The following is a 27,628-nucleotide window of genomic DNA, read 5'->3' as shown; positions in this document are numbered from 1 at the left end:
GAGTCCGAATGTGCAGGACATTTTGTGTGTGTGTGTGTGTGTGTAGATATAGATATTTGAAGATGAAACGATACCATTTTTCTGTTTGTCAGAAGATTAAATTCTTTGTGTTGAGTCTTATGTAAATAACATTCTATTTTGTAACAGAAGAAATCCAAACCATAGATTTTTGCTTCGCAGCTTTGGCTTATGGCTGCTTTTGATTATGTGCAGATTTAATTTTATTAGTACAACTGCACTGTTTCCGTAAAGCAACAATCAAGCTATTTTCCTTCAGCCAGCTAAATGGTTTCTGTGTGTGTCAGATGGAAATGAGCTGATGCTATTTTTTAGGTAGGTATTAAACTTCCAAAGCAAATTTTAACTGGATACAGCACTATCATTCAATAACCATTTTCAATACTTTTAATTTCTGAAGCTCTTTTCAAACATTAATCCGAACACCACCCTTCTGAGCCAGGTGAATATTATCCCCGATTTACAGCTGGAGGAACAGACATTAAGTAGTTCTGACTTGCTCACGGCCACACAATTAATCAGTATCAGAGCTGGCATTTGAACTTGGGATATCTGGCTTATACAGCACATCTTCTATAGTCTTTCTTATCAGTTCCACTATGGAAAGCTTTGAATTTAATTGAGATTTAATAAGAGGTACTGCCAAGTCACTTTCCATAACTTTACATTAATCTTTTTCTTTCCTTCCTTTCTCTTGTTATCCTGTATCTATAACCAGATGTACATTGACTATTCACTGATTAGCTGTCGGGCTAATTATGGCTTTGTCAGAGGTTACTGTTTATTAACAGAGACATTTTCTTTTGCAAAGTTTCTGCACCAAATACTGCAGCAAAGGCGTGAGTGGACAAACTCTGGTGACCGCGGCTTCAAACTTTCACTGCAGTCTCTATTTCGCTGCACATAGCAGTTTGTCAGATTTCTAGTACTCCTCAGTGTCGCTGCTCTGACATCATTTACTGTTCATGGGCTACTTCTTTCAGTGCACGTGAGTGGGCTGTACTTGTGTAGAGAAATGGGCATACAGTGAGATTTGCCCTATGGGGCCATCAGCTATTGATTACATTACCAGAAGTAACAGCAACAAAGAGTCCTGTGGCACCTTATAGACTAACAGAAAAGTTCCCATGACCAGCATCTGATGAAGTGAGTCTGTGCTCACGAAAGCTCATGCTCAGAACTTTTCTGTTAGTCTATAAGGTGCCACAGGACCCTTCGTTGCTGTTACAGATCGAGACTAACACGGCTACCCCTCCGATACTTGATTACCAGAAGTGGCATTTAACTAAAGGTACAACAAAACTGTAGAGGAAACTGCATGGGGCTGTCTGTAAGAGGTAGTCTCTAGTGCAGGTTTCATAGTGTATTGTGTGGGAGAGATGTCAGGAATGGAGAGGAATATATATCAAATGCTGCTTGCAGCTGTATATTAAGTTTTTTTCTTCTGATGAACTGTTATAGTTGAGATCCTCACACTAACATTGTGCTAAATAAAACTGGTGTTTTAAAGCCATGAGAAAAACAGTGGCTGCACAACTTATTTAGGCTAAATGAAAAAATGGATAAAAAGCCCAGGCTTCCATTTAGTGAGAGACTGTTTTTTAAGATTCCCTAGCTTATAAATGAAAAAGTGGCATCTCCTCTCTTCAGTGTTTTCCATATTCTCTTGGGAACATGCTCGCGTCGCCCTGTTTATAAGCTGAGGCTTGGATTTCAAAATAGGGTTGATACAATTTGGTGTCGGCAGAACCTCCTGCTGAGAGCCACTTCCTTATTCAAAAGTGGCTATTGAGTGCTGCTGCTATTGAAGGTAACATCAAAGGGTTTTTTCTATCATTTAGTGTAACACTTCCCGCACTAAACTTGATTCTCATTTGTTGTCCTCTAGTTCACCTCTCCAACTTGCCACTATTGAACAACTCTGTTGCCACTACAGCAAATTCTTAGTGGTGAAAATATCTGGCTATTCTTCATTATTCTACTGGTGGCTCCTTTTTTTTCCCCTCTCTCCATCCTTGTTTTCAGTTGCTTTGATAGGCAACCAAGTCCTCCTTTGCGGTGAAGAGACTGGATATTGGTAGCTGCATTTGGAAGCAGTGAGGTGGAAGAGCATGATGTGACCTGCTGGCTCTGCATGGACTGCCAGCAAGGGCTCCACACTTGTACAGCAGTTGGTCTAGTGGGTTGAGAGTGGGCCAAAAAGTCAGACATTGTATAAGTACCAAGTATGAATTTTACTTAAGACAGTAATAACTTAGTACATAATGGCTCAATGTGTAATATGTTACTGGCCATGCCCTTCTGAATTCTGATGAACGGGAGTTGTCCATTCCTTGACCTGATTATCGTATGTGTTGGGGTAATGGTAGGTGCTTGATCAAAATCATAAAATACATTGAGACACAAGATATATAGGATTTCTATCTTGTAGCAAACTGAAATGATCTCGTCGGACTGTTTGAATGACAGCTGTGGCTCAGCTGCCCAAGAAAACTCTCACGTGGTCCTGGAGCCTTTAACCCATATGTCCCCAGGTCACCTACAGGCCAGATGGTTAGTAACTGAGGATCTGTGGAGAAGGGAAATTTTTCATTTAAGCAATGACAGATTCCTTTAGTTCCTTTCTGAACGCTCTGATGAATAATCTCAGCTTGCTGTGGACATGTTCTAGTTTAATAGAAAATACCATAGTTGGCATTTAGTTGGTTTGCTTGATGACACCAGCAGAGAGTGTACCCCATAGTGTCCTTAAGCCAGCTGCAACCATATTCTGTGCACTTAGCCACTATGGAGCTATAAAATAGAACATCCCATAGTAAAGGGTTAATTTGGAGACAGGCTTTTAGAAGCAAAGACAATCTAGCTGGCAGTTGCTGCTGATTGGATTGAGAGAAGGGAACAGACAGATACACAGGTGAGCTGGAAAACCTTGAATTGAGCTGTATTGCCTTGGGTGGTGGTGACTCCATCCTCCCTTCCCCTTTCCTAACATTGTCAGCTGCCCAATCTCACTGTCCTATTATACTATGCACCCTCCTCATTTCAACCTCCTTTTCTCATTCTCTGACCCTCAGTTTTCCTTCTGTCTCCACTCCTCTTTTACTCCAACTCCAACACAAGTGTTCTAGCCAAAATCTCCTAAAACAAGGGTTTTTATCAATCCAATTAAAATATATAAACCAAGATGATGCAAATGGCATGGGATTCACCTGCTAAGCATGGCGTCCTACCCTGATTGCTTTGCCTTGTACATTGTATCCTTATCTTGTATCTTTTGCTATTTAACTTGTAAGAGTTCAGGCGTGGGGTGTCTTACTACAGTAGAATCTTGATTGTACAAACACCAATCGTGCACACAACCAGGTTCTCGGAACCATTTTCCCCACCAGAGGGGAAAAGTATTGCATAATGAAAGTGGTGATGACAAAGAACAAAAGAACAAACCAACACCCTTTTGTGTTCTTATGCCTTCGGGGCATTGAAAATTGCTCTGCAGTGATTTGAAAGACAAGAAGAAAGTGACAGTGCACCATATTGCCATATTATCTACTGTAATCTTGAGATGTTCAATGTTATGGTCTTTTTGTTTTGATGAACTTGGTCTCCATTTAGTTTCTAATGTATATATCTGTATAATGCCTCTCATGTTTGAATCCTGCTCTTGGTTAGTGCCATTGAATACTATCCTAATACAATCAGCAATTGCTTATTTTTACTGTTTATATGATATTTGGATCCTTAAAATGTCTGTCTCCGTATTAAAGTGAAATTGAGAAGAAACATGATGGTTTTGTTAAAGGCTTTTTAAAGTTGTCAATGCTGAACCATCTGTTTTTCCCTCTGAACTAGTTCTCATTTCGTTTTTTTTTTTTTAAACCCAACGCTACGACCTTGTATAGAAGCTGCGCCTGGAGCAGAGGAACATTGATGTTCAAGTCATCAAATCTGTGCAAATCTACTGATAGTTGTAGGTATTACCTTAATTTACATGAGACTAGAGAGACCACCCCAGGGTTACACTCATGTATTTTATTAAATTGGATTAAAGGAAAAAAAGGGGAACTGGCTTTCAAGCATATGCCCTCAGACCCTCTTGCACTTATACCCTTACACAGTTGAGCTCACTCAGGTGAAGGGTTGCACAGGAACAGTGGAAGAAGCCAATGCATAGTGGATCCTGTGTGTCTGGCTGCAGTCAGGAATCCAGGGCAGTGAGCTGTTGTACCAGCTTCTCCTCAGCTTGCTCTTTTGTCAGTTTAGTACTCAGGAGCAGTCAGAACCATCCATCTTGGAGAGAGGGGACAGGGCCCAGGGCCTTCTGGCCTCTCTCCCCTGAGCCAAGCCCCACTCCTGCAGAGCGGTGATGGTAAGAAGAAAGCAGGAAAAAGAGAGCCCCTATATCTTTGCCCCTATCTTTTTTATGTTTTAGTCCAAAAGCAATTGTCCTGTCCCACTGCCCCAGGATGCTATATGACCATGCGACACCACTGGCCCACGACTCTGTATGACCATGAGTCATCAGTTAACAGCAGATGGGTCTTTGTTCATCTCTTGCTGGGGCCTCTTTCTCTTTCTTCTGCGGATTCTTTTTCAGGACTCAGCTCCTATTATTCTCTGGCCCTCAAGGTGCTGCTGTCTAGTTGTCCAGACAGGCTGGCTTCAGGGACTGATTCCATTACACACCCACCCACATTCACAATTTCCTACCCACACACAGGAAAGCTCACTTCAGAAACACATTTCTTTCACAAAAAGAATAGGCAGGATTTCTTACAGACGTCTGGTATCCATAAACAATTCCTTAATAACTTGTAATACTTAATATAGACCTTGCTGCAGCTACAAAAAAAACCTCATGAAATAAACTATAACTCTATAGCATAAAGCTACATGTACAAAACAAAACTACTGTTACAAACCTTAAAGGAAGTTACAGGACTTAAATCAGCAATGACTGAAAGTTACATAACTTACATCTGCATTGCATTGGACTGAGGGGAGGCTTTATACAATGGTAGGGGGTGCACAGGTGTAATGATCTACAGCAGTGTTTCTCAATATTATTTGGCCACAGAGCCTTTTTAAACTTGAAAAAATTTTGCAGAACCCCTAATAACAGTCTTCTATATATATTAATCCCTCTCAGCCCCAAACCTCCTCCCTCAACCCCAAACTGGCCCCCGGGGACTAACCCATCCACCCAAAGAGGCCCCCAGCCTAACGCTGGTGGAACAAACTCTGCCTCAGTTAGCTCCTCCCATACCATTACTTCACCCAACATGGTGGACAAAACTACCTTAGCCATTGCTGCTTCTCCGACTATCATCCCAAAGGCCCCCATTTCATTGGCCACCCTATGGCAACGTGAGAGGCCAGTCGCAGCCAATGAAAGGCAAGGATGATGCAGGAATCTTAGGACCTGTCTGGCTTCCCTTCTGGATAGCCATTGGCTGTCCTTGCCCTGCCACCATTGCGTGTGTGCCAGCTGCTTTGTGAGTGAGGGGCTCTCTGCGGTTCTCTGTCCTGATGCTGCTGAAATAATGGTACTCAAGTCAGTTGGTTTAACAGCTGGATACCTTTTGCCACCCTGCCGGACATGAAAACCAATTAAATGTAGTTCTTTTGTTTCAGTGGCAGGAGTGTCCAGAGCTGCAAATGACTTCTTAGAGCCACATTTTTTAGGGGAAGAAGGGTTCTTTTGAAGATGGGGTTTACTTTCGAAAGAGCTGCGTCTACACTGCATGATATTCCCTAATTCCTGCAAGGATTCATGACTGGGTGCAAAAATTTGACATGCATGTACAATTTCAAGTTGTAAGGGTCCAAGGGGCATAACAGGTACACTAGGGTGTGCGTATATATCCCAAGGCTTCCTGCCCTGTTATAGGACTCTTCAGATCTGCATAACACAGGATGTAAAATTTCACGTGGTGATTCCTGCATCAGGTCCATAACTTTCAGTTGACTAGAGCATATCTTTTTAAAAGTCACACAGCAAGGAATAAAGAATGTGGACCTTGTCTATCAAATGGAAGACTTGATTCTGAGAGAAGCTATGGGCATTCACTGTGGATAACCAGCTGAACATTAGTTCCTGGTGCAGAGCTGTGGCCAAAGGGGCTGTGATCCTTAGCTGCATAAACAGGGGACTCTAAAATAACTTCTTTACTCCTATTTAACTTCTGTATTTGGTCCTGGTGCCACCACTGGTGGTATACCACGTCCAGGTGTGGGTACAATTCAAAAAAGATGTTGATGAATCTGAGAAAATTTTGAAAAGAATGATGAAAATCTTAGAATCGTAGTATACTGGAACTGCAAGGAATCGTGAAAGATCATTGAGTCCAGTCCCCTGCAAACATGGAAGGATGAAGCACCACCTAAATCATCTCTGACGTAGGTATATCTAACCTGCTCTTAAATATCCAATGGTGGAGATTTCGCAGCCTCCTTAGGCAATATATTCCAGTGTTTAACCACCCTGATGGTTAGGAACTTTTTCCTAATGTCCAACCTAAACCTCCCTTGCTACAATTTAAGCCCCATTGCTTCTTATCCTATTTTCAGACATTAAGGAGGATAATTTTTCTCCCTCCTCCCTTTAACAACCTTTTAGGTACTTGAAAGTTATGTTCCCTCTCAGTTTTCTCTTTTTCAAATTAAACAACCCTCATTTTTTCCTGTTTTCAAGACCTTTAATCATTTTTGTTCCTCTTCTCTGTGGTTTCTCATATTTCTCCATATCTTTCTTGAAATGTGGAGCTTGGAACTGATCACAATATTCCATTGGATGCTTAATCAGTGCGGAGTGGAGCTAAAGAATTACTTCCTGTGTCTTGCTTGTGACACGCCTGTTAATGCAGCCCAGAAACATGTTTGCTTTTTTGCAAGTTTCACACTGTTGATTCATATTTATCTTGTGGTCCACTGTGACCCTCTAGGTCCGTTTCTGCAGTACTCGTTCCTAGACAGTCTCTTCCCATTTTGTATGTGTGAAACTGATAGCTCTTTCGTAAGTGGAGTAATTTGCATTTGTCCTTGTTGTCCTTATTACCTCAGTATGTCCAGATAATTTTGAATTATAACCTTATCCTTCAAAGCACTTGCAATCTCTCCTTGCTTTATACCATCTGCAAAATTTATAAGCATACTGTCTATGCTATTATCTAAATTGTTGATGGAGAAATTGAACAGAACCAGTCCCAGAACTAATCCTGGTGGAACCTCACTTGTTATGCCCTTCCAGCATGGCCGTGAACAGTTGATGACTGCTCTCCAAAAATGGTTATCCAAGCAGTTATGCACCCTCCTGATCCAGTTGGGCTATTGTGACCCATCGCCATTGGATGCAGTCCAGGATAGAAGTCCCACATTCCTTAGATGCGTATTGGCTGTCTGAGCCTTTATCTTGGTCAATTCATCCTGGCTGGGTGAAGGCACACATCCTATTGTGAATCTTAGGACTAACACATTTCTACTGCAGCTACAGAGCTATAATCTATAACTCTACCTACGAACATGGCACAGACATGTATGTAGCATGCATAGATTCAGGGCATCTTCAGCTTCCGTTAGACAACTCACACGGCCCCCGGCACAATATTTGGTGCCAGTAGATACAATGGACACATAAAATGGCTTCCATGTCCAATATAAAAATCCAGTCATCTGACACCCCTCATCTACAAGACTTGTTATTTTATCAATGAAAGCTATCAGGTTGATTTGACATGATTTATTCTTTACAAATCCATGCTGGCTGCTGCATATTACCTTATTATCTTCCAGATGTTTGCAAATGAATTCCTTAATTATTTGCTCAATCATCTTTCCTGGCACAGAGCTTAAACTGACTGGTCTGTAGTCTCCTGGGTTACCCTTATTTCCCTTTTTATAGGTGGGCACGATATTTGCTCTGGTCCAGTCTCCTGGAATATCTCCTATCTTCTGTGACTTTTCAAAGATGATAGCTAATGGCTCAGATACCTCTTCAGTCAGCTTCTTGAGTATTCCAGGATGCGTTTTGTCAGGTCTTGGTGGCTTTTCTGGCTTTTCGAAGTAATTTTAACTTGTTCTTTTCCTATTTTAACGTATGAACCTACCTCAAAATGATTAAAGAAAACATGACTAGAAAAGATGCCTTGTGGTGGAAAACTCAAGGAACTCAATCTAGTTGGGTTATCAGAGACGAGGTTAAATGAGGAATTGATCAATCTGTAATTGCATACATTAGCAATCTGAGAAGATGATACTTCAACCCAGGAAAAAGGGAACAACACTTTCCATGGCTAGAAGTTGAAGCTAGAAAATTCAGACTGGGTTAGGGTATAAATTTTTTAACAGAGAGAATAATTGACTAATGGAACAGTTTACCAAGGATCATAGTGGATTCTTCATCACTGGATATCGTTAAATCAAAATGGGGCAAAATATATATTTAAAAAAAAAAAAAAAAAGGGAGGGTGGGTTGGTCCTGCCAAGCAGGCAGGGGACTGGACTCGACAACCTCCTGAGGTCCCTTCCAGTTCTATGTGATGTGTAAGAAGTTAAGAGTCCTCTGCTATCAAATTGTCGGCCTATGTAGGTATTCATAGACAAAGATCAGGTCACCTGGTAAGCTTCTCTTGCATAAACTGAATAGCAAAGGAGTAGTTGGCTCCTAGAAGAACATATAAAAGCCATCATCATTCTGTCAGGAGGGACGCTCCTTACCACAGGGCATAAACCTGACTATCCTTTTTCATGATTACTGAGTAGGTTAATGCTCTTGACTGAACTTTGAAATAGAAATGCTGCCAACTTGACTTTTTTAAATTTTACTAATTTTTTAATCCAGTCTCCGATAGAGAACTGTTAAGATGTGATATCCTGATTTTTCAGTTCCTTATCCTTTCATTTTGTAAGGGTTTCTGTGCTCTACAGGACATGTTTGTGTTGCCATCCCCAAGAGATCCTTTTCCAGTTGGTTCTCAAAACCTCAGTTTGATGTCAGAATCCATAACTCAGGCATCTTTTATTTAGCATACAGAAACAGTATGGTGAAGCTAGCCAGGCTCAGACATTGTCTGCTGCAAGATACATCATAAATCTAATTGTTGAATAAATCTGTTGCATCTGATAAAGCAGGTCTTTGCCCACGAAAGCTTATGCTCCAAAATATCTGTTAGTCCATAAGGTGCCACAAGACGACTTCTTGTTCATAAATCTAGTGTTACATAGTGACGCTTTTCCTATATGCACCTTTTACTAACATCTGCATTCCTGACTACATTGCATCATGAGTTTCATGACTTATTTGTTTCGGTCTTAGAACCAGTCCCTGTACAACATGGTCCATCCACAAGCTGTTCATGAATAACCTGATGTCTGCATTCAGAGTTTATTTTGTCCACTATTCCTAATGTCAAGGTGTTTCTACTTATCTTAGCTAACCTGAGTCCAGACTAATGCTTGTTACACCCTTATTTACAACTTAGTTTTCCATTACCTTCCCATTCATGCTTACTGAGAAATGAGATTTTTTTGTGGTGTTACTCATGTCAAGTTAGGCCATAGTTTAATAAGAGTCTTTCAGTAACGTAGGCACAACACCAATTGTTGCCAATTTCATAAAGTGAATTGAAAAATAATTAGAAGTTAAACAGTTTATATTTCTGCAGCTGTAGGTTGTGAAGCTAACTTGTGGGTATGGAACTGTCAGTGTAATTCTTGAGCAATTCCTGTACAGTAAAAGGGGCATATAAATCTAGAATAATTGTGAAAATGCTCACATGGCTCAATTTCCGTTCTTCTGGTAGATGCTAGGTTTCCATTGTGTTATAATCTTTTTCAGTTCTTAGCGTGATTCCTTGTCAACTTATTTTCTATTTCTTCATCATTTATGAAGTGTTATATTTCTCAACCTTCTTTATGAATTTATCCTCCCATGATCACCTGAGATTTCATTGTTTTTCTTCCTATTTTGGAACTTACCATCTTCCCTAAGTGTTTGCAGGCTTGAAAAGATGTTTCCCTCTACCCTTTACTTATGGCAGATCACATTAGACTAGAGGTATGGGAGATATTCTGTCTGCTGTTGAATTTACCATACCAGATTAGACCGGTGTTCCATCAAGTCACTGTCATGCCTTTGGCAGTAGCTTATACCTGATCTTTTTAGAAAGGCAAAGTGAAGCACAGTAAACCAGATCAGCCTGTAACATGATGCTTGGGAATTGATTACCTCTCTTGGTACATTTAGCTACAAAAGTTATTGGCTATAAAATTAACTAGCCCTTTGATGCTCTGATGTCACTGACCATCAGCCTGAGTGCTATACTTTTCTAGTGCAACAATTTAAGGAAGTAGTTGATGAACTAAAGATAACTATTTGCTTAAAGTGAGTCAATGAGGTTCATTGAGGGGAGATCTTAGCTGCCTTCTCACTAGCTGTAAAGATGTTCATTTCTCTTTATAACTTAAGTTTTGTAATGCTTTTTAATTAAATGTTAATTCAATGTGAAATTGATTTATCTTTTCGCAAACAGGAGTGCTGCTACAATATCCTTTTGTTCTTTTGCTTTGTTTTAATTGGTCACCTTTAATGAAAGGAAAAAGACCTCCTCTCTCTAGTGTTATTTCCTTTGCATCTGCATGCTTCAGGGAATAATGAGCAAGATTTTTTTACTAAAATAATTTGCAGTAGAATGCTGAGTATCATATACTTCTGCTTTCTGTTTCTCCTTGCAAATTAACAAATAAAAACTGCAATATGAATGAATGCATCTTGTTTTAAAATGGCCTGCTTGGTGCGAGCATTGATTTTTTTTTTTAATTTTCCATAGACTAAGCCTTCTGTAGTAACACTCTATTATTCAGCATACTGGGGAAATGGAGAGTGCCAGTTGATGGAATATTCTGGTAATTGAGAGTTATGCTTTACCACTGCAGAGTGGTTGGTTTCTTGGTGCATTTAGTTGTATACAAGTAAAGTTTTCTATACAGTAGGTTGATGCTACGTGTCAGTATGGGCACTACATGGCATATACCCAGATCACTAAATATACACTTAACAGTAAAATTATAATGGACATAAGGTAAATTGTCTTTGATTCAGAAGATACTTCAGGATCTTGCAGTGCCTCCGGTTCATGATTATCAACACCAATGATTAGTGTAGATGTAAAAGGTGTAGGATAGGGATGGGGAACCTGCAACCTGCAGGCTGGGTCTGTGCCGTGGCTTGCCTTGATCGGGCCTCTGAAGTTCAGGGCTCCAGCACCCCTGAAATAGGGTGGGCTGGTGCTGCTGCTCCAGCCACCAGTGGGGGTCGGGGAAGTAGCACCATGGTTACAACACTAGCACCAGCTGCCTTCTGTGGGAGGGTGAGGGGACCTTGAACTTCAGGAGCATGATCAATGCAAGCCACTTCCTGGATCTGGCCGATGGGCTCTGCCTGGTGGAGGGCGGTGGGGGAGCAGCTCTGCGTGCGGCAGGGCACACTTCCCTCACCATGCAGAGTCCCCTGGAACGCACACCCCTTGAGCTGGGCCAGGTAATTGCCCCAATCCCCTGCCCCTTCCCACTCAGGCCTCCCACCCCAGCTGGCTCCTGCAACCTCTCTAGCAGACACCGCATCACCACATGACTCCTGCACTCTCCCTTCTGCCAAGATCCCTCACTCCCACCCTCTTTCTGTATTCCCACTCCATGCCAAACCCTGCTCTCCTCCTTCACATCCCACTCCTCCATCTTGCCTCTCACCCAGACCTCCCACCCCGCTCCTGCATCTTACCTCCCCACAGGCCCTGCGCCTTGACCCCAGCCTGCGTCTACACCTTGCCACCTGCTCAGAATCCTCGTCCTCCCTCCCAGCCCACTCCTGCAACCTACCTCTCACAGACGCCACACCCTAACCCCTACAACCTGCTCCTGCAAAACCTCCACCTCCTGCCCACTACTGCACCCCACTAACTGCAGATTCCCTGCACCCCCAGCGCCAGACTGCTCTTTTGCAGCCCCCGACTGCACACTGAAACCCTTGTTTTTGGCTCCATCCCAATGCCTGTGGGCTCCCAGAAGAGGTAATCCGGCCCTGGGGGGAAGCTCTGTGCTGGGGTGCCTCTCTCCCCTCTTCCTAGGACTAGAAGTTGAGGGGACTGAGGGGTGAGTGTCTTTTTTTTTTTTTTCCTGCTTCTCAGTTAGGAGCTGCATCCATGAGGTTTGTTTTTCCTGCCCCCCTACTTATCACCTGGGGGCCAGGTCAGTGAAAGGTGATGGTTTTATGCATTGGGTGGGTTTTTTTGCCTTTCACTTGTGTGTGGCCTCTACTGAACTAAAAGGATACTTAGTAGTGTCAGTTTTTGCTGCAGAATGTAGGTTCCACAGTTAATTAGGATTGTTTTTAGCTGCTTTCTTTTTAATAGAACTATTAGGAATAATATTGATGCTATTCTACAGCAGAATGTAACCTTCTGCAGGCAAGCGAGACAGCTACTCTGACTTTCCCATTCTGGCGAGCGACAAAAGCTATTTCATTGTGGGGGTGTGGCATTAACTTCATTTGCCTCTTCTGGCCAGGAGATAGCAAGTACTGTTATTCTAGTAGTATGCAGGTAGATCACTTACATCAGAATTTCCTTCCTGTTTTCCCTCCTTTCATTTTATTTGCAAAAATTGGAAAGTGAATACTACGTGTCTGGATGTGCAACTAGTTTCGTTCTGGGCTCTGGGACTTCTAGTTGGTGTTCCTGTGGGTCTGAAAACAGAATTTGCTGGTAGTCTGATTTCTTCCTTCCTAAGCTGATTTTCAGTATCCACAGTACTCTTCTTTGCTAAACACGAGAGCTTCCTGCCATTAGATTGGCTGCACACTGTTGTGTCCCTATATCTTTGCACTGCTTATCTTATTTGAAGAACCAGTTTTGAATAAATCCCTGATTCCAGCTTGATTGTTTGGCACTCCTTTTGCGTGAAAGAAGAGTGCAGAATGTGTACTTGCGGAATATTTTAGTTCCAGTTACTAGACTGAAGATTTGTATTGGGTGATGTCAGAAATGCCAGTTAATGGAGCTTTCTGATTAATTGAGTGTGGATAGTAGAGCTTTTAATGTCTATCCAGAAGATATAGCCAGATGTTTGGCTGGTGATGTTATTCTGTTGTAGTATAGAAAGCAGCTAACCGTAGACCACAGGCATTAACCAGTATTAGACCTTTCCTTCAGTGCTTGTTGTCACTGCCTTTCATTCCTTCTACACAGAAAACATGTCCTGGCCCAAAGTGGTTTGTTGGGAAGGTATAATTTTGGTTCTTCAAGTTTGCTATGAATCAGCAATGGCTGGCATGGGTAACATAAGATTTACAACCAGTGAAAATTGGCTTTGACCTGGAAAATTCATCTCGTCCGTTTCCAGAAAGATGGTGATACTTTACCAGGAGAGATCTGGTAAATAGGGGAGGGAGAGTTAACCAGATGATTTGGCAGGTTGTTCATAGTCAGTATTCTGATGTACACATTGCCAGTTATGAATCATGAAACTGCTGTATTAAACATCTCCCTGGTTTTAGTCCCTGGGATTGCTTTCTTTGATACCATAATACCCATTTTTTTATTTCAACTATTTTAACTCAACCACACTTTTATTTACAGCGTACAAGGAGTTAAGAAAGCCAGTTTCATTCACTGTCATGCTACTCTGGAAACATAAAAGTATTTTTATAGCCACTGTAGTTAGGGATCTTCTGGTGTTTATTATATTCAGCTGTTTCTAACTTTGCCATGAGTTTACTTTAAGGGAAAAATAATTATTTTTTTTTATTCCTGTTTGCCTGTCTTTATATTTTTGTACAATATTGAAGGTCCTTTATTCCTTAACAAGAATATATACCCTCTGGCATTATGGAGCTATTAGTGATTTGTAAACAAAACCAAGATTTTTTTCTGTTTATTTCTTACAAATCAGAGTACATTTCCCAATGAGTTATTAGACGCAGCCCTCGATGCCATCAAGCTCCTACCAGTAATGGACAAACTGGACCAAGAGCCGACTGTGGATGAACTGAAGACAGCCATCGACAGCATTGCAGCTGGAAAGGCCCCTGGTCAGGATGGTATACCACCAGAGGTAATCAAATGTGCCACGGACACACTCCTGGAACCCCTGCATGAGCTACTGTGCCTGTGCTGGAAAGAGGGTGAGGTTCCACAGGATATACGTGACGCTAACATTGTAACGTTGTATAAGAACAAAGGAGACAGAAGTGACTGCAACAACTACCGTGGAATCTCCCTCCTAAGCGTCACTGGTAAACTGTTCGCTTGCGTCATCCTTGGCAGACTCCAGAAGATTGCTGAGAGGGTGTACCCCAAATCGCAGTGTGGATTCCGCGCAGAGAGGTCTACCGTTGATATGGTCTTCTCTCTAAGGCAGCTGCAGGAGAAGTGCAGGGAGCAGAGAAAGCCACTCTACATAGCCTTCATCGACTTGACCAAGGCTTTTGACTTGGTCAGCAGGGATGGTCTGTTCAAACTGTTCCACAAGATAGGCTGTCCTCCACGGTTACTGAAGATGATCCAGTCATTCCACGAAGACATGCAAGGAACCATCCAATATGACGGCGCATTATTGGATGCTTTCAGAATCCGGAGCGGCATCAAACAAGGATGCGTGCTTGCTCCGACATTGTTCGGGATCTTCTTCGCACTCCTCCTGAAGCATGCCTTTGGATTTTCAACAGAGGGCATCTTGCTGCACACAAGATCTGATGGGAATCTGTTTAACCTTGCAAGGCTGAAAGCTAAGTCTAAGGTGCGAGAAGTCCTCATCAGAGACATGCTGTTCGCAGGTGATGGTGCTGTAGTGTCTCACACAGAAGACCAGCTTCAAAAACTGCTGTATTGGTTCTCCAAAGCATGCAAGGACTTTGGGCTTACCATAAGCCTAAAGAAGACAAACACACACGCTCAGGATGTTGCTGAATCCCCATCAATCAGCATTGACAACTATTCATTAGAGGTCGTCCACGAGTTCGTTTACCTCGGGTCCACCATCACTGACACCCTGTCGTTGGACACTGAGCTAAATAGGAGGATCGGAAAAGTGGCCACAAAACTGTCCAGACTCAGCAAGAGAGTGTGGAATAACAACAAGCTGCACACTCACACCAAAATGCAAGTCTACAGAGCCTGCATCCTCAGCACCCTCCTTTATGGCAGCGAGACTTGGACCCTGTACGCCCGCCAGGAAAAGAGGCTGAACGTCTTCCACTTGCGCTGCCTCAGGCGCATCCTTGGAATGTCGTGGAAGGACAGAGTGACCAACACTGCCGTCCTCGAGCAAGCTGGAATCCCAACCATGCACACCCTCCTCAGGCAGTGTCGACTCCGCTGGGCTGGCCACGTCCACAGGATGAATGATGGAACGATTCCAAAAGACATTCCTGTATGGCAAGCTAGCCTCGGGCAAAAGACCTCCCGGATGCCCCCAGTTGCGTTACAAAGATGTCTGCAAGAGAGACCTCAGAGAGGTAGACATCGAGCTGGACAACTGGGAAGATCTAGCAGACGACCGCAGCAGATGGAGGCAAGGGTTACACAAGGGCCTTCAGAAGGGTGAGTTGAAGATCAGACAGCTAGCAGAGGAGAAGCGAGCGCACAGAAAGCACACTAAGGACTTGCCAGACACCCACTACATCTGCAAGAGATGCAGCAAGGACTGTCACTCTCGTGTGGGTCTTTATAGTCACAACAGACGCTGTAAATGAAGTCCTCAGTTGAAACTTTAAAGGGCACGATCCATAGTCTATGCAGACTGAAAGATTCCTACCTATTAGATGTCCAGAAAAATTAGTGTTTTAACAGTTGTTACCCAATTAGCAATAGTAATATTGCGTTTTGATTTTACTTCATGTCCTGAGCCACTGAATTAAGCTTTGAAGTAATGTGTACTGCATATTATTCTTTTGTTACAGGATTTTTGTAATGCCATATGTCAGTTGGTTGGTCTCTGTTGTGTTGTCTCATGCTGTGAAGAAAAAAAGTTGAAATAAGGCTCTCCTGGGCAATATCAGGCATAAATTTTGTTCAGAACAGTACTCAAATCCAGGAGAAAAGCTGCTCTGTGGTGTTTTGCGCAGATTACCTACAAGTATTTGGCCTTATCAAAGCATACCAGCTAGAGCTATTCATAGTCATGTTCCTGCACTCTGTTACTGTCTGTTGGAGCTCAGCTATACTCCTTGGGAAAAGGAAGTGAGTGGATTATACAGAGCATTATCTAAACTAAGGTTTTATATAATTTGGAGTAACATGCAACTCAGTTATCTGAATAGAAGTATTACCTGGCTGTTGTTGGAATGAGTACCCCAAACTCAGCTCTTATTTCTCATCTTGACTTTCCCTTGTCTAGGCCTTGTTTCTCATTGGTGCTAGCAGGAAAAGACTTGATCCGTTCAGGGGATATCTTCCTCTTCCACACAAGTATTGTTTGAAAGAAACCTTGTTAAACGGTAACAGAGAGATAGCTGTGCTAGTCTATATACTATCAAAACAAAAAAGCAGTCCAGTAGCACTTTAAAGACTAACAAAATAAATTATAACTCATAAATTATTTTGTTAGTTCTTAAAGTGCTACTGGACTGCTTTTTTGTCTTGTTAAACAGGTGTCAGAGAGGTAGCCATGTTAGTCTGTATCTTCGAGAACAACAAGAAGTCCTGTGGCACCTTATAGACTAACAGATATTTTGGAGCATAAGCTTTTGTGGGCAAAGACCCGCTTCATCAGATGCACGAGTGGCGGCGGCGGCGGGGAGGTTCCAGAGGGGTATTTAAAGAGTGGGGTCCCAGTAAAAGGCAGGGCCAGAGCTGACAAGGTCTATTCAGTCAAATTGGAAATGGCCTGTTATCATAGTGTGTATCAAAAGAGGAAAACACAAGTCAGATCAGACAGCGGGTTGTGGCCCATTGTCAGAGTCTAATAGGGAAATATTAACACCCAGGGCAGAGAAGCTGCTTTTGTAAGGGGCCAGCCATTTCCAGTCTCTGTTTAATCTTGTTAAATAGGCGATTTGTTGTAGGTAATTATGCATATTCCTGTTGTGACAATGTTGGGTCCATCTGATTGCCAGGCTGTTGTGTGTTTCTTGTGTTAGTTGAAGGGGAATTTGTAAAACGTTGACACCTGGAACTCTTTAGACTCTTTTGAACAGTCTGTGACTGACTTGTGATTGTAATAAGGAGCTTGCTCTTGTTCACAGGTACTCAGAAAGAAGCCTGACAAAGTGTGTTGGGATCACCATAGAGACCCGGCCTGATTACTGCCTGAAGCAGCACCTGAGTGACATGTTGTCATATGGCTGCACGAGGTTGGAGATTGGAGTGCAAAGTGTCTACGAGGATGTGGCCAGAGATACCAACAGGTGAAAATAATGTTTCAGAGTGGAGTTTAACTCAACTGCTTGTTGTTTGTCTTGTGAAGCGCTCTTTAAAATGTCTGGAAAGAGATCCTTCAGAGTCCCAGAGTAATGCTGTACAATTCTATAGGGATGTTCCTGTTCCAATAGTATTTTAGAGTGCTGGGCACTGTCGTCTTAGTTCCATCAATACATCTAGCCTTGTAAAGGAAGTAGGTTGTGCCCAAACAAACGTCAGAGTCCTTGTTCTAAGAAGTTTACTATCTAAAGGCTAGAGTTGGTGTAGAGAATATTAAAATCTGTACAAAATAATCTGAAGAGATACCATTTGTACAGGAAGCACAACATTGTCATGATGGTCATTCAAAGAAGAGGCAGGGCACTTGGCACAAGCAGATTTCAGGGCAAGTGTGGGTTCATATTTATGAATGGCACCCATCATAGTCTGTTATATAGCCAGAAATTATACCTGTTAATACTTGTATCAGGATCATTCTGCGTGTGCAGTACTTTTGGAGACTGGGAAGTGTACAAGAAAGAATGCCTTAACTTCTTTGTGGGCCTGGATCAGTGACAACAAAATCACTGCCACACAAACTAGACTATGTTAACAGTTTGTAGTCTTGTAAGCAGCTGATATATGCTTCATACTATTTCAGAACTGGAGATCCCACTAACTTCAGGACACTTGTTTTCTGTGATTCCTATAAAACTTACCTTCACCCTTATTGCACACTCCATTTAATTACCTAAGATTTGGAATAAACCAACAGCGTAAGCAATTACAGACAAATGGGAATTTGGTTTGCCTAACTTAAAAGTTTACCTTTTACCTAACTTAGAGGTGACAATGGTGCAGTAATTGATAATGTCAAACACTTACTTGTGAAGACTTGACATTTGTGTCTGAAGCCAGCTTGCTCCCGAATATTAGTGCCTAGTGTAGCTGCTGCAAGAAGGTACAACATCTCATTGCTACATGAGTACCAAATTCACTTCCTGACCAGATGAGCAAAGCTGTAATGTTCAAGAATAACTTTAGCCTATTGAACAAACCAAGCACTCAGGTAAACTAAGTAACTAACCCTTACACAGCTCTTTTCAGTCTTAGATATCAAAGATCTATACAAAAGTAAATAGCAGTATTCTTAAACAAGTAAAAATAAAAATAAAATGTAGCCATGTCTCCTGATACTTAGCTCAGGTACATTCATTCATGCTGAGTTCTGTCTCAGTCTTCAGCTTACCAAGCCCACTAATCCCTGTTTTTCTACAGACTTTCACAGCTGTTTGGCCAGTTCCAAGATGGACCTTCCCTGTTATCAACAGCTGTGGTTTTTTTTTTTAAAGTTCCCATCCAGTTTTGTCCAGTAGATGAAATGATTTCTTACATTGTCTCTAACTTACATGTCACTGCTGTTTTGAAAGTTTGGCAGCGAAACTGCAAATGGAACCCTGACAAAGAGGAAGGTAGTAGGTAGCTGTCTCTATTAAACAGAGGGAGTCCTTTTAAAAATTAGATTTATAAAGGTTTTAGCCCTTTGTGAAGATGCTTACAATATGCCTAAAAGATTCTGTGCTCCATTACTGCCATTCTTCATTTAGGATGTAGGAGGTGGGGTTTTGATTTAATTGTTCATATCTTGCTTGTAGCTAAATGTCAGATTACAACCAATCAAGCTAAATGTTTGGAAATTATTTTTCCATTATGCAGAGAGTCATTAGTGGGATTGTTTCTTGAGTATTTCTATTTGCCGTGAGGCAGAAAAATATTCAAATATAAGTCCAAGCATCAAGTAGTTATGTTATTGATGCACCTCAGATGCTTCGTCTACTAAGGATATAATTTTTACTCATGAAATGACTCTCTGTTGCCTCTCCCCAAGCTACTCAAAGTTTTACCATGGAAGAAATTTATGAAAACATCGCAATGCTTTACTAATAAAGTAAAACCACAGTTATAAAATCGGACATAGAGTTGTAAATGAGGGGAATCTTACATGGGGAGGGTAAAAGAAAAGGCCCTAAACAGAAGTAGAAGAGTTCTTTGGGGATGGGGTTGCATTTGTTTAGGTGGTAGTTAGAAGTGAGGGTTGGAGTTATGATGGATCTCTATATGGAATGAGTTCTACACCTGGCTCACTGTAACTCATAAAGGTGTTCAGGTTTTTATACAGTTTTTCTTCTTTCCAGGGGTCACACAGTGAAGGCTGTGTGTGAGTCATTTCAGTTAGCCAAGGATGCAGGTTTTAAAGTCGTGGCACACATGATGCCTGATTTGCCGAACGTGGGGCTTGAAAGAGATATCAACCAGTTTGTTGTAAGTATGGTGCTTAAAATTACCCTGCTTTTGTTTAGCTTTAGTTGATCTAGCATTCCTTCTGTTTCCTGGGTTTGCTAGTGGTTATTTTACCAGCCAAAACTTTTTCTAAAGAGCCTGTACTTTAAAATTGAGGTGAAGAGGAAGGATGAAGATTTGTTGAACTATTTCATCCACAGGATGTTTTCCCTTCCTTGTGAAAGACTGAATCACTAAAGTCTCTGTGTAAGATCATAGAATCATAGTCCATCCCCCTGGTCATCAAGTCTAGCTCTCTGCTTCAAGCAGAATCAACCCCAACTAAGTCATCCAAGCCAGGACTTTGTAAAGCCAGGACTTAAAACCTCCAGGGATGGAGATTTCATCACCTCTCTAGGCAATGCATTCCAGTGCTTCACTGCCCTCAAATGTGAGAACACAATGTTGCCTTTCCATTCTTAAGGCTTTTGCTTTTGTGCATGGTGGTTTTCTTTCTTTGGATTTAAAACTGTATGTATCCGAGGCAAAAGCGTCCAGTCAAGAAAGCAGTGACACAATAGTATTTATGTACAGAACATATAGGATGTCATCTTGTCCCTAGTGCTAGTCAATATATTCCTCAAAGATTTGAAATAATTTAAAAATCGTTGCTGCTGTCAGCAGATAACCCAAACACCATAAGAGTAGCAAATAGTGATGGAAACAACAATTGGAATCACATGGAAAGCTGGGTTTGCTTGAACTACATATATTTTGATATAGCCAAATGCCAGGTCATACATCCAGGCACAAAGAATATTAGGTCATGTTTATAGGACGAGATGGACTGGATTTTTAGAAATAATGACTCTGGTCATGTTCTATGCTGTGGTGATGTGAATAGCCAACTGCATGAGCTCAAAGAGTGGTATCCTTGCTAAGAGAAGACACTGCATAGACAGCAGAACATTGAGTAGAAGTATGGAGGAGCTGTGTCCATCTCTGGTGTCAACAGTTGGAAAAGGAGGTTGGTGAATTGGAGAAGGTTCAGAAAAGACCTACAAGATTGATTCTGACATTTGGAAAACGTGCCTTCCAGTGGGAGACTAGAGAAAATCAATCAGTTCAGTTTATCAAGGAGAAGATGAAGAGGTGATTTAATCAGTCTGTGTGTGCCTACGTGGATAGAAGAGCTCGGATAATAGAAAGCTTTTTAATTTAGCAGACAGGCATAATAAGATCCAGAGGCTAGATAAATTGAGGCTAAAAATAGGTGTGGGTTTTAAATAGAGAAAGTAATTGACCATTGAAGCAACTTACCTATGGATGTGATAGATTCTTCATGACTTGTTTTAAAACGAGAATGGAGAAAACAAGCCTCTTTCTGAACGAGAGACTCTAGCTCAGCCACAATATATAGGTTTGATATAGGAATCAGTGGGTGAAATTCTGAAGTCTTTCATATGGAAGGTCTGCACAGATGATCATAGTGGTTCCTTCTTGCCATAAAATCACTTAATTGCTTGGAAACTTCAGATCAGAAATATAGGTAAAAAAATAAAAAGGCATTCTGCTCGGAAGATTACAAGAAAATGTGTTTACCAAGAAGTTATCTGAAATAGATCCTTATAGCATTGGAGAGGATCAAGGGAAATGCTTATATATGTTGCTTTTATAGCATGTTTTATCTATGGATCTTTTGAGTATTCTGTAATTTATTCAGTAATAATTAGCCCCATTTTAAAAGCAGAGACATGTGTCTAGATATATGTTTATATAGTAAATTAAACCCTGTGTCTGACCCGTGCCAGCTGATGTGGGTTTCACATGAAAATTACTGAGTCGCACAAATTTTGGTATCGTGCAATGGTCTTTATATTAACTTTACAGCCTACAGTTGCACTTGACAATTATGTAGTAGGTGCTGCAGAAATTAATGTTGCTGATTCAGTAGGTTGCAGTCTTCTCTCATAGTACAGAACCCATGAATCCTAGTATGGGGTGCTCTCTTTCCATGCTTTGCTTTCTTTTGGGTAGACATACAGTAGTGATCCTGATTCTTCAATGAGCCTGAGGATCATCTTTTGACTTTCACAGATGTAGGGGTGCTGTGCGTGATGTCTCGGCCAAATTCCTACTTGAGAACTCTAATTAGTTATTTCTATTATAACACCACTCCTGGCCCAGCACCCCAGCGTGGTAGGCACTGTGCATACACACAACACATGAAAGTTCCTGCCCCAACGAACTTCCATTCTGAGTATAAGCTGATAGGGATAAAATATGGATACAGACAAAAGGGAGTACAAGGAAACAATGAGGTGATATTGGTCAGCATGGTAGATTGGTTGCCTCAGCAGAGCAACCTAACTGTTCTCAAGATTTTTATAGGCATCATGGCCTCCCTTTAAGGAGAGATTTGAAGGAGGTTAATAAATTAGGTTTGTAGATGTTTGGGGAGAGAGGTGGTTATTTGGAAAGCTAAGAGGCAGGTGATGGAAGTTGGCATTATTGGCAGTTTGGAGGTGGGAGTCAAGATTTCAGTACTGAATGAGAGAGAATAGGTAGGCTGAGGTTAGGCTGTGAGAATCCTCAAAGTGAATACAAGCAGCTTGTGTTTGATGTGATAGAGACAGGGGAACTGGTGGAGGGATGCAGAAAAAGGGGTGATGTGGTCAAAGTGATTTCCAAGGAGGAAGATCTTTACAACAGTATTCTAAATGGATATGAATCAGGGCAAGATTGAGTATGTCAAGGCCAGGAAAAAAGATGTGGTAATAGAGGTTCAAAATGATGAAGGTTTGGCCCAGGGTTTGAGTTATGTGGATGGATAGGAAAAGCTGTATCTTAGGAACAACTGATGTTATGTAAAAGGATCTGCAAGCTTTAAACATAGCTTGGATGTGAGGTCTTGGTTTGAGATGAAGATGACACCCATTTTATGAGTACAGTGATAAAAAAAGGAGTCGTGGAGGAGAGGAAAGGAGGATGGGGGAGACTAAGAACTCTGTTTTAACTGTGTTGAACTTGAGTTGATGGCTAATGAGATGAGCCAAGACATTTTAGCTTGGCCCTGAGACAGGTCTGGAATAGAGAGGTGGATCTGAATTGTCAGCATAGAGATGGTAGTTGAACTTGTGTTTGCAAATGAGATTACCTGGAGAGGAGGCAGAGAGGAAGGAGAAATTGGGACTACACAGAATCTTGTGGAACCCTGTGAAAATTGGAGGGGACTAAGGGTGATTTTTCTGAAGGACATGCCAAAGGAGTGATTACAGAGGAGAAGGAGGAGAATGTAGAGAGTATAGAGTCTTGGTAGTCTGCACAGGACAGGATGTCAAGAAGTGGAATATGGCCAATGGTGTCACAGGGAGCCAAGAGGTATGTGAGAAAGAGAGAGAGAGAGAGAGAGAATGGAGTACTGGTTGTGAGCTATGTCAAGGAAGTGGTCATTAGAGATTTCAGCATGAGCTGTTTCAGTGGCGTTCAAAGGGCACATGATGTATTCTCAGAGGTTCTGGAATGGAATAGGAGGAGAGTTGCTACAGACAGCAGTTGCAGTCAGTGAAATGTTCAATGATCTTAGAGGTGGAAGGGAGAAAGGAAATATGGTTGTAGTCAGAGTGACAAGTGAGGTCAAGGGGCATTTGTGTGAAGGTGGGAGAAATTAAAGTATGCTTGCATTGGAATGGTTTAAAAAAAGAGTAAAGGCAAAGATGAAACTGGGTGCATAGCTAAACAAAGCAGCAGTCATGTATCACTTTAAAGACTAACAGAATGATTTATTAGATGATGAGCTTTCGTGGGACAGACTCACTTCTTCAGATCTATAGAATTTCCAGTCCAGACTCAGTTATATAGTACAGAGGTCCAAAAAAAATTGCAATAAAATCTGACAAATCGAATACATAGGACTGAAGGATGGGGGTGAGGGATGTGGGATGTTAAGTATCTTGCCTGAGATATTTACCAACATCAGAGCAAGGGAAGCAGTCTTTGTAATGCATGAGATAATTGCTGTCTTTGTTCATACCAAGTATTAATGTGTTGAATTTGATTATGAACCCCAGTTCGCAAATCTCTGGATGTAATCTGCTTTTAAATTCTCTTTGTTTTAAGACACATATTCTCAGGTCTTTAACAGACATCCATGGGCAGGCTTATGTGTACTGAGATTCCTAATGTCTGCTCTGTGTCCATTCATTCTTTGGTGAAGTGTTTGCCCGGTTTGTGTGATGTACATTGTAGAGGGGCATTGCTGACACATAATGGCATGTATAATATTGGTTGAGGTACTTGAGAATGAACCCCGATCTTGTAATTAACGTGGTTAGGTCCAGTGATGGTATCCCCAGAATAAATATGTGGACAAAGTTGGCAACTTGGTTTGTTGCAAGGAAAAGTTCCAGGATTAGTATTACTGTGGTATAGCCTATGATTGCTAGTGAGAATCTTTCTTAGGTTAGGAGGTTGTCTATAGGAGAGGACAGACCTGTCACCTAGGGCCTTACAGAGTGTAGCATCATGATCTAGAATAGGCTATAGGTTTTTAATAATGCATTTCAGGGTTTGAGCTGGGGCCTATAGGTAATGACAAGTGGTGTTCTGTTGTTGTTATTATTATTATTATTATTATTATTATTGCCCCACTGCCTTGTGGGTTATCCTGGGAAGGAGCAAGGCTAAGGGAGTAAACCCTGACAGAAAATCTGGAGAGAAGTCCTAAGGCAGTTCTGTGCCAACTTCTGGCATTGACCCGGGAACTCCTGCAGCTGAGCTGGTACCAGACGTAGAGGTTATCCTCTCCTTTGGACTATATCAGTAAAGCCGAGAGGGGGACACTGGTGTCTGGGCAGCCCAGGGTCCCAAAAATATTGCCCAGGCTCACGCCTGGAGAGGTACTCCAGCATCGCTTAACAACATCGAACCAATACGGGAGGTAACAGATACCAGTTGTAAGCTCTTGCTCGATTGGCATAGAGAACGAGCGCCATGAGTTGCCTTTGACGGTGGGAGAGATCATTGCATCTTGCTGGACAGTCACTGCCCGCTTCAAGCTGGGCAGCCCCCATACATAAGGGTACTGTCCCACCAGAGTTCACCTGCCTCACTGGGTGCGTGAGGTTTAAGGTTCCCAAACCTGACAAGTGACTGAAATTTGAGCACTAGGCAAACCAATAAGAAAATCAACAAGAAAAGGAAACCATCAGAGCTTTAAGCTTGCTTGCTGGAATGTGCGGACCATGCTGACTGGTTTGATTGAAGATCTTCAGGACATCAGCAACACCTGAAAGACCGCTGTCATCAATGAGGAACTGAAGAGGCTCCAAGTTGACATTGCTGCTCTGCAAGAGACATGACTCTCAGATTCGGGATCTCTAAAGGAAAAGGACTACACCTTTTTCTGGCAGGGTAAAGCCCAAGATGAACCCAGGGAACATGGTGTTGGCTTTGCCATCGGAAGCACACTTCTACAAATGGTGGAATTAGTCATGGGCAGATCAGTAAGACTCCTTCATGTCATACTTCAAACTTTCTCCGGTCCTGTCCACCTGATCAGCGCTTACGCTCCAACCCTGTTAGCCACAACAGAAGTAAAAGACAAGTTTTATGACATGCTTAGTGCTGCCATAGCGCAAATGCTTGCGAACAACTGTGCGTTTTGGGTGACTTCAATGCAGGAGTTGGAGCTGATTGTGACTCATGGCCTTCCTGCTTAGGCCACTTCGGTGTGGGAAAAATTAATGAAAATGGACAGCATCTTCTCGAACTTAGCACGTACCATAATCTGTGCATCACAAACACATTTTTCCAAACCAAGCCACAGCACAGAGTGTCATGGAGACACCCACACTCGAAACACTGGCATCAACTAGACATGGTCATCACTAGACGTGATAACCTCAGAAACATCCTTCTGACACGCAACTGTCGTAGTGCCGACTGCGATACAGATCACTCACTAGTTTGCTCCAAACGCAAAGTGAGACCCAAGAAGCTGTACCGCTCTAAACCAACTGGAAGGCCCAGCATTGACGCCAGAAAGACAGCAAACTCAGAGAGAGCCGAAAAGTTCAGAGTGACCCTCAAGGAGAATCTGCGCAGCAGCCCTGCGGTTGCGGATGTGACATCCAGATGGCAGCATCTGAGGGATACAATTTACAACACGGCCTTGTCAGTGTTTGGAAGAAGAACTAGAAACACAAATGACTGGATCGAAACTAACTCTGATGAGATGATTCCAGCCATGGAAAAGAAGCGCACTGTACTCCTGGAGTACAAACACTCACTGAGCCAGAGTACCCTGCAAGCACTCAGAGCAGCCAGAAAAACAGAACAGCAGACAGCCAGGCACTGTGCCAACAACAACTGGCTCGAGCTATGCAGCAGCATCCAGACCAGTGCTGACTCTGGTAATGTCAGGGGAATGTACAAAGGCATCAAGAAGGCATTAGGACCCATCCAGAACAAGATGGCACCTCTGAAATCCAAATCTGGTGAAGTCATTGCTGACAAAGCCAAACAGATGGAGCGCTGGGTCGAGCACTACTCCGAGCTGTACTCACGCGAGAACATTGTGGTTGATACAGCCCTCAATGCCGTCAAGCTCCTACCAGTAATGGACGAACTGGATCAGGGACGAACTGTGGACGAACTGAAGAAAGCCATTGACAGCATTGCAGTAGGAAAGGCCGCAGACCAGGATGGTATACCACCAGAGGTAATCAAGTGTGCCACGGGCACCCTCCTGGAACCCCTACATGAGCTACTGTGCTCTTGCTGGAGAGAGGGAGAGGTTCCACAGGATATGCGCAACGCTAACATCGTAACATTGTATAAGAACAAAGGAGACAGAAGCAACTGCAACAATTACTGTGGAATCTCCCTCCTAAGCATCACTGGTAAACTGTTCACTCGCGTCATCCTCGGCAGACTCCAGAAGATTGCCGAGAGGGTGTATCCCAAATCACAGTACGGATTCCGCGCAGAGGGATCTACCGTTGCCATGGTCTTCTCCCTGAGGCAGCTGCAGGAGAAATGCAGGGAGCAGAGGAAGCCACTCTATATTGCCTTCATTGACCTGACCAAGGCCTTCGACTTGGTCAGCAGAGATGGACTGTTCAAACTGTTCCACAAGATAGGCTGTCCATCACGGTTACTCAGGATGATCCAGTCTTTTCACAAAGACATGAGAGGAACCATCCAATATGACAGCATATTATTGGATGTTTTCAGCATCAGGAGCGGCGTCAAACAAGGATGCGTGCTTGCTCCAACGTTGTTCGGGATCTTCTTCACACTCCTCCTGAAGCACACCTTTGGATCTTCAACAGAAGGCGTCTTTTTGCACGCAAGATCTGATGGGAAACTGTTTAATCTTGCAAGGCTGAAAGCTAAATTTAAGGTGCGGGAGTCCTCATCAGAGATATGCTGTTCACAGATGACGCTGCTGTAGTGTCACACACAGAAGACCAGCTTCAGAAACTGCTGGATCAGTTCTCCAAAGCATGCAAGGACTTTGGGCTTTCCATCAGCCTAAAGAAGACAAACGTACTCAGTGAGGACGTTGCTGAACCTCCATCAGTCAGCATTGACAACTGTTCATTAGAGGTCATCCACGAGTTCGTTTACCTTGAGTCCACCATCACTGACACCCTGTTGTTGGACACTGAGCTAAATAGGAGGATCAGAAAAGCAGCCACAACTCTGTCCAGACTCAGCGAGAGAGTGTGGAATAACATCAAGTTGTACACCCACACCAAAATGCACGTCAACAGAGCATGCGTCCTCAGCACCCTCCTTTACGTCAGCGAGTCTTGGACCCTGTACGCCTGCCAGGAAAAGAGGCTGAACGTCTTCCACTTGTGCTGCCTCAGGCACATCCTTGGAATATCGTGGAAGGACAGAGTGTCCAACACCGCCGTCCTTGAAGCAAGCTGGAA

The 27,628-nt window shown here is 42.5% G+C and overlaps 1 protein-coding gene across 1 annotated transcript in view; it reads left to right on the top strand.

The window, feature by feature from the left end:
* Window positions 1-27,628, top strand: part of ELP3 (elongator acetyltransferase complex subunit 3) — a 175,546-nt gene that overhangs the window by 52,113 nt on the left and 95,805 nt on the right. The window contains exons 8-9 of the mRNA XM_074991456.1: window positions 17,252-17,413; window positions 19,601-19,727. Of these exons, the coding sequence (XP_074847557.1) occupies window positions 17,252-17,413; window positions 19,601-19,727 (289 nt within the window). The remainder of the gene's footprint in view (window positions 1-17,251; window positions 17,414-19,600; window positions 19,728-27,628) is intronic.

Source organism: Carettochelys insculpta, chromosome 3 (genome assembly GCF_033958435.1).
Source record: "Carettochelys insculpta isolate YL-2023 chromosome 3, ASM3395843v1, whole genome shotgun sequence".
Taxonomy (NCBI): domain Eukaryota; kingdom Metazoa; phylum Chordata; order Testudines; family Carettochelyidae; genus Carettochelys; species Carettochelys insculpta.
The sequence above is the reverse complement of the archived record's forward strand: the minus strand, read 5'-3'. Positions and strand labels throughout refer to the sequence as shown.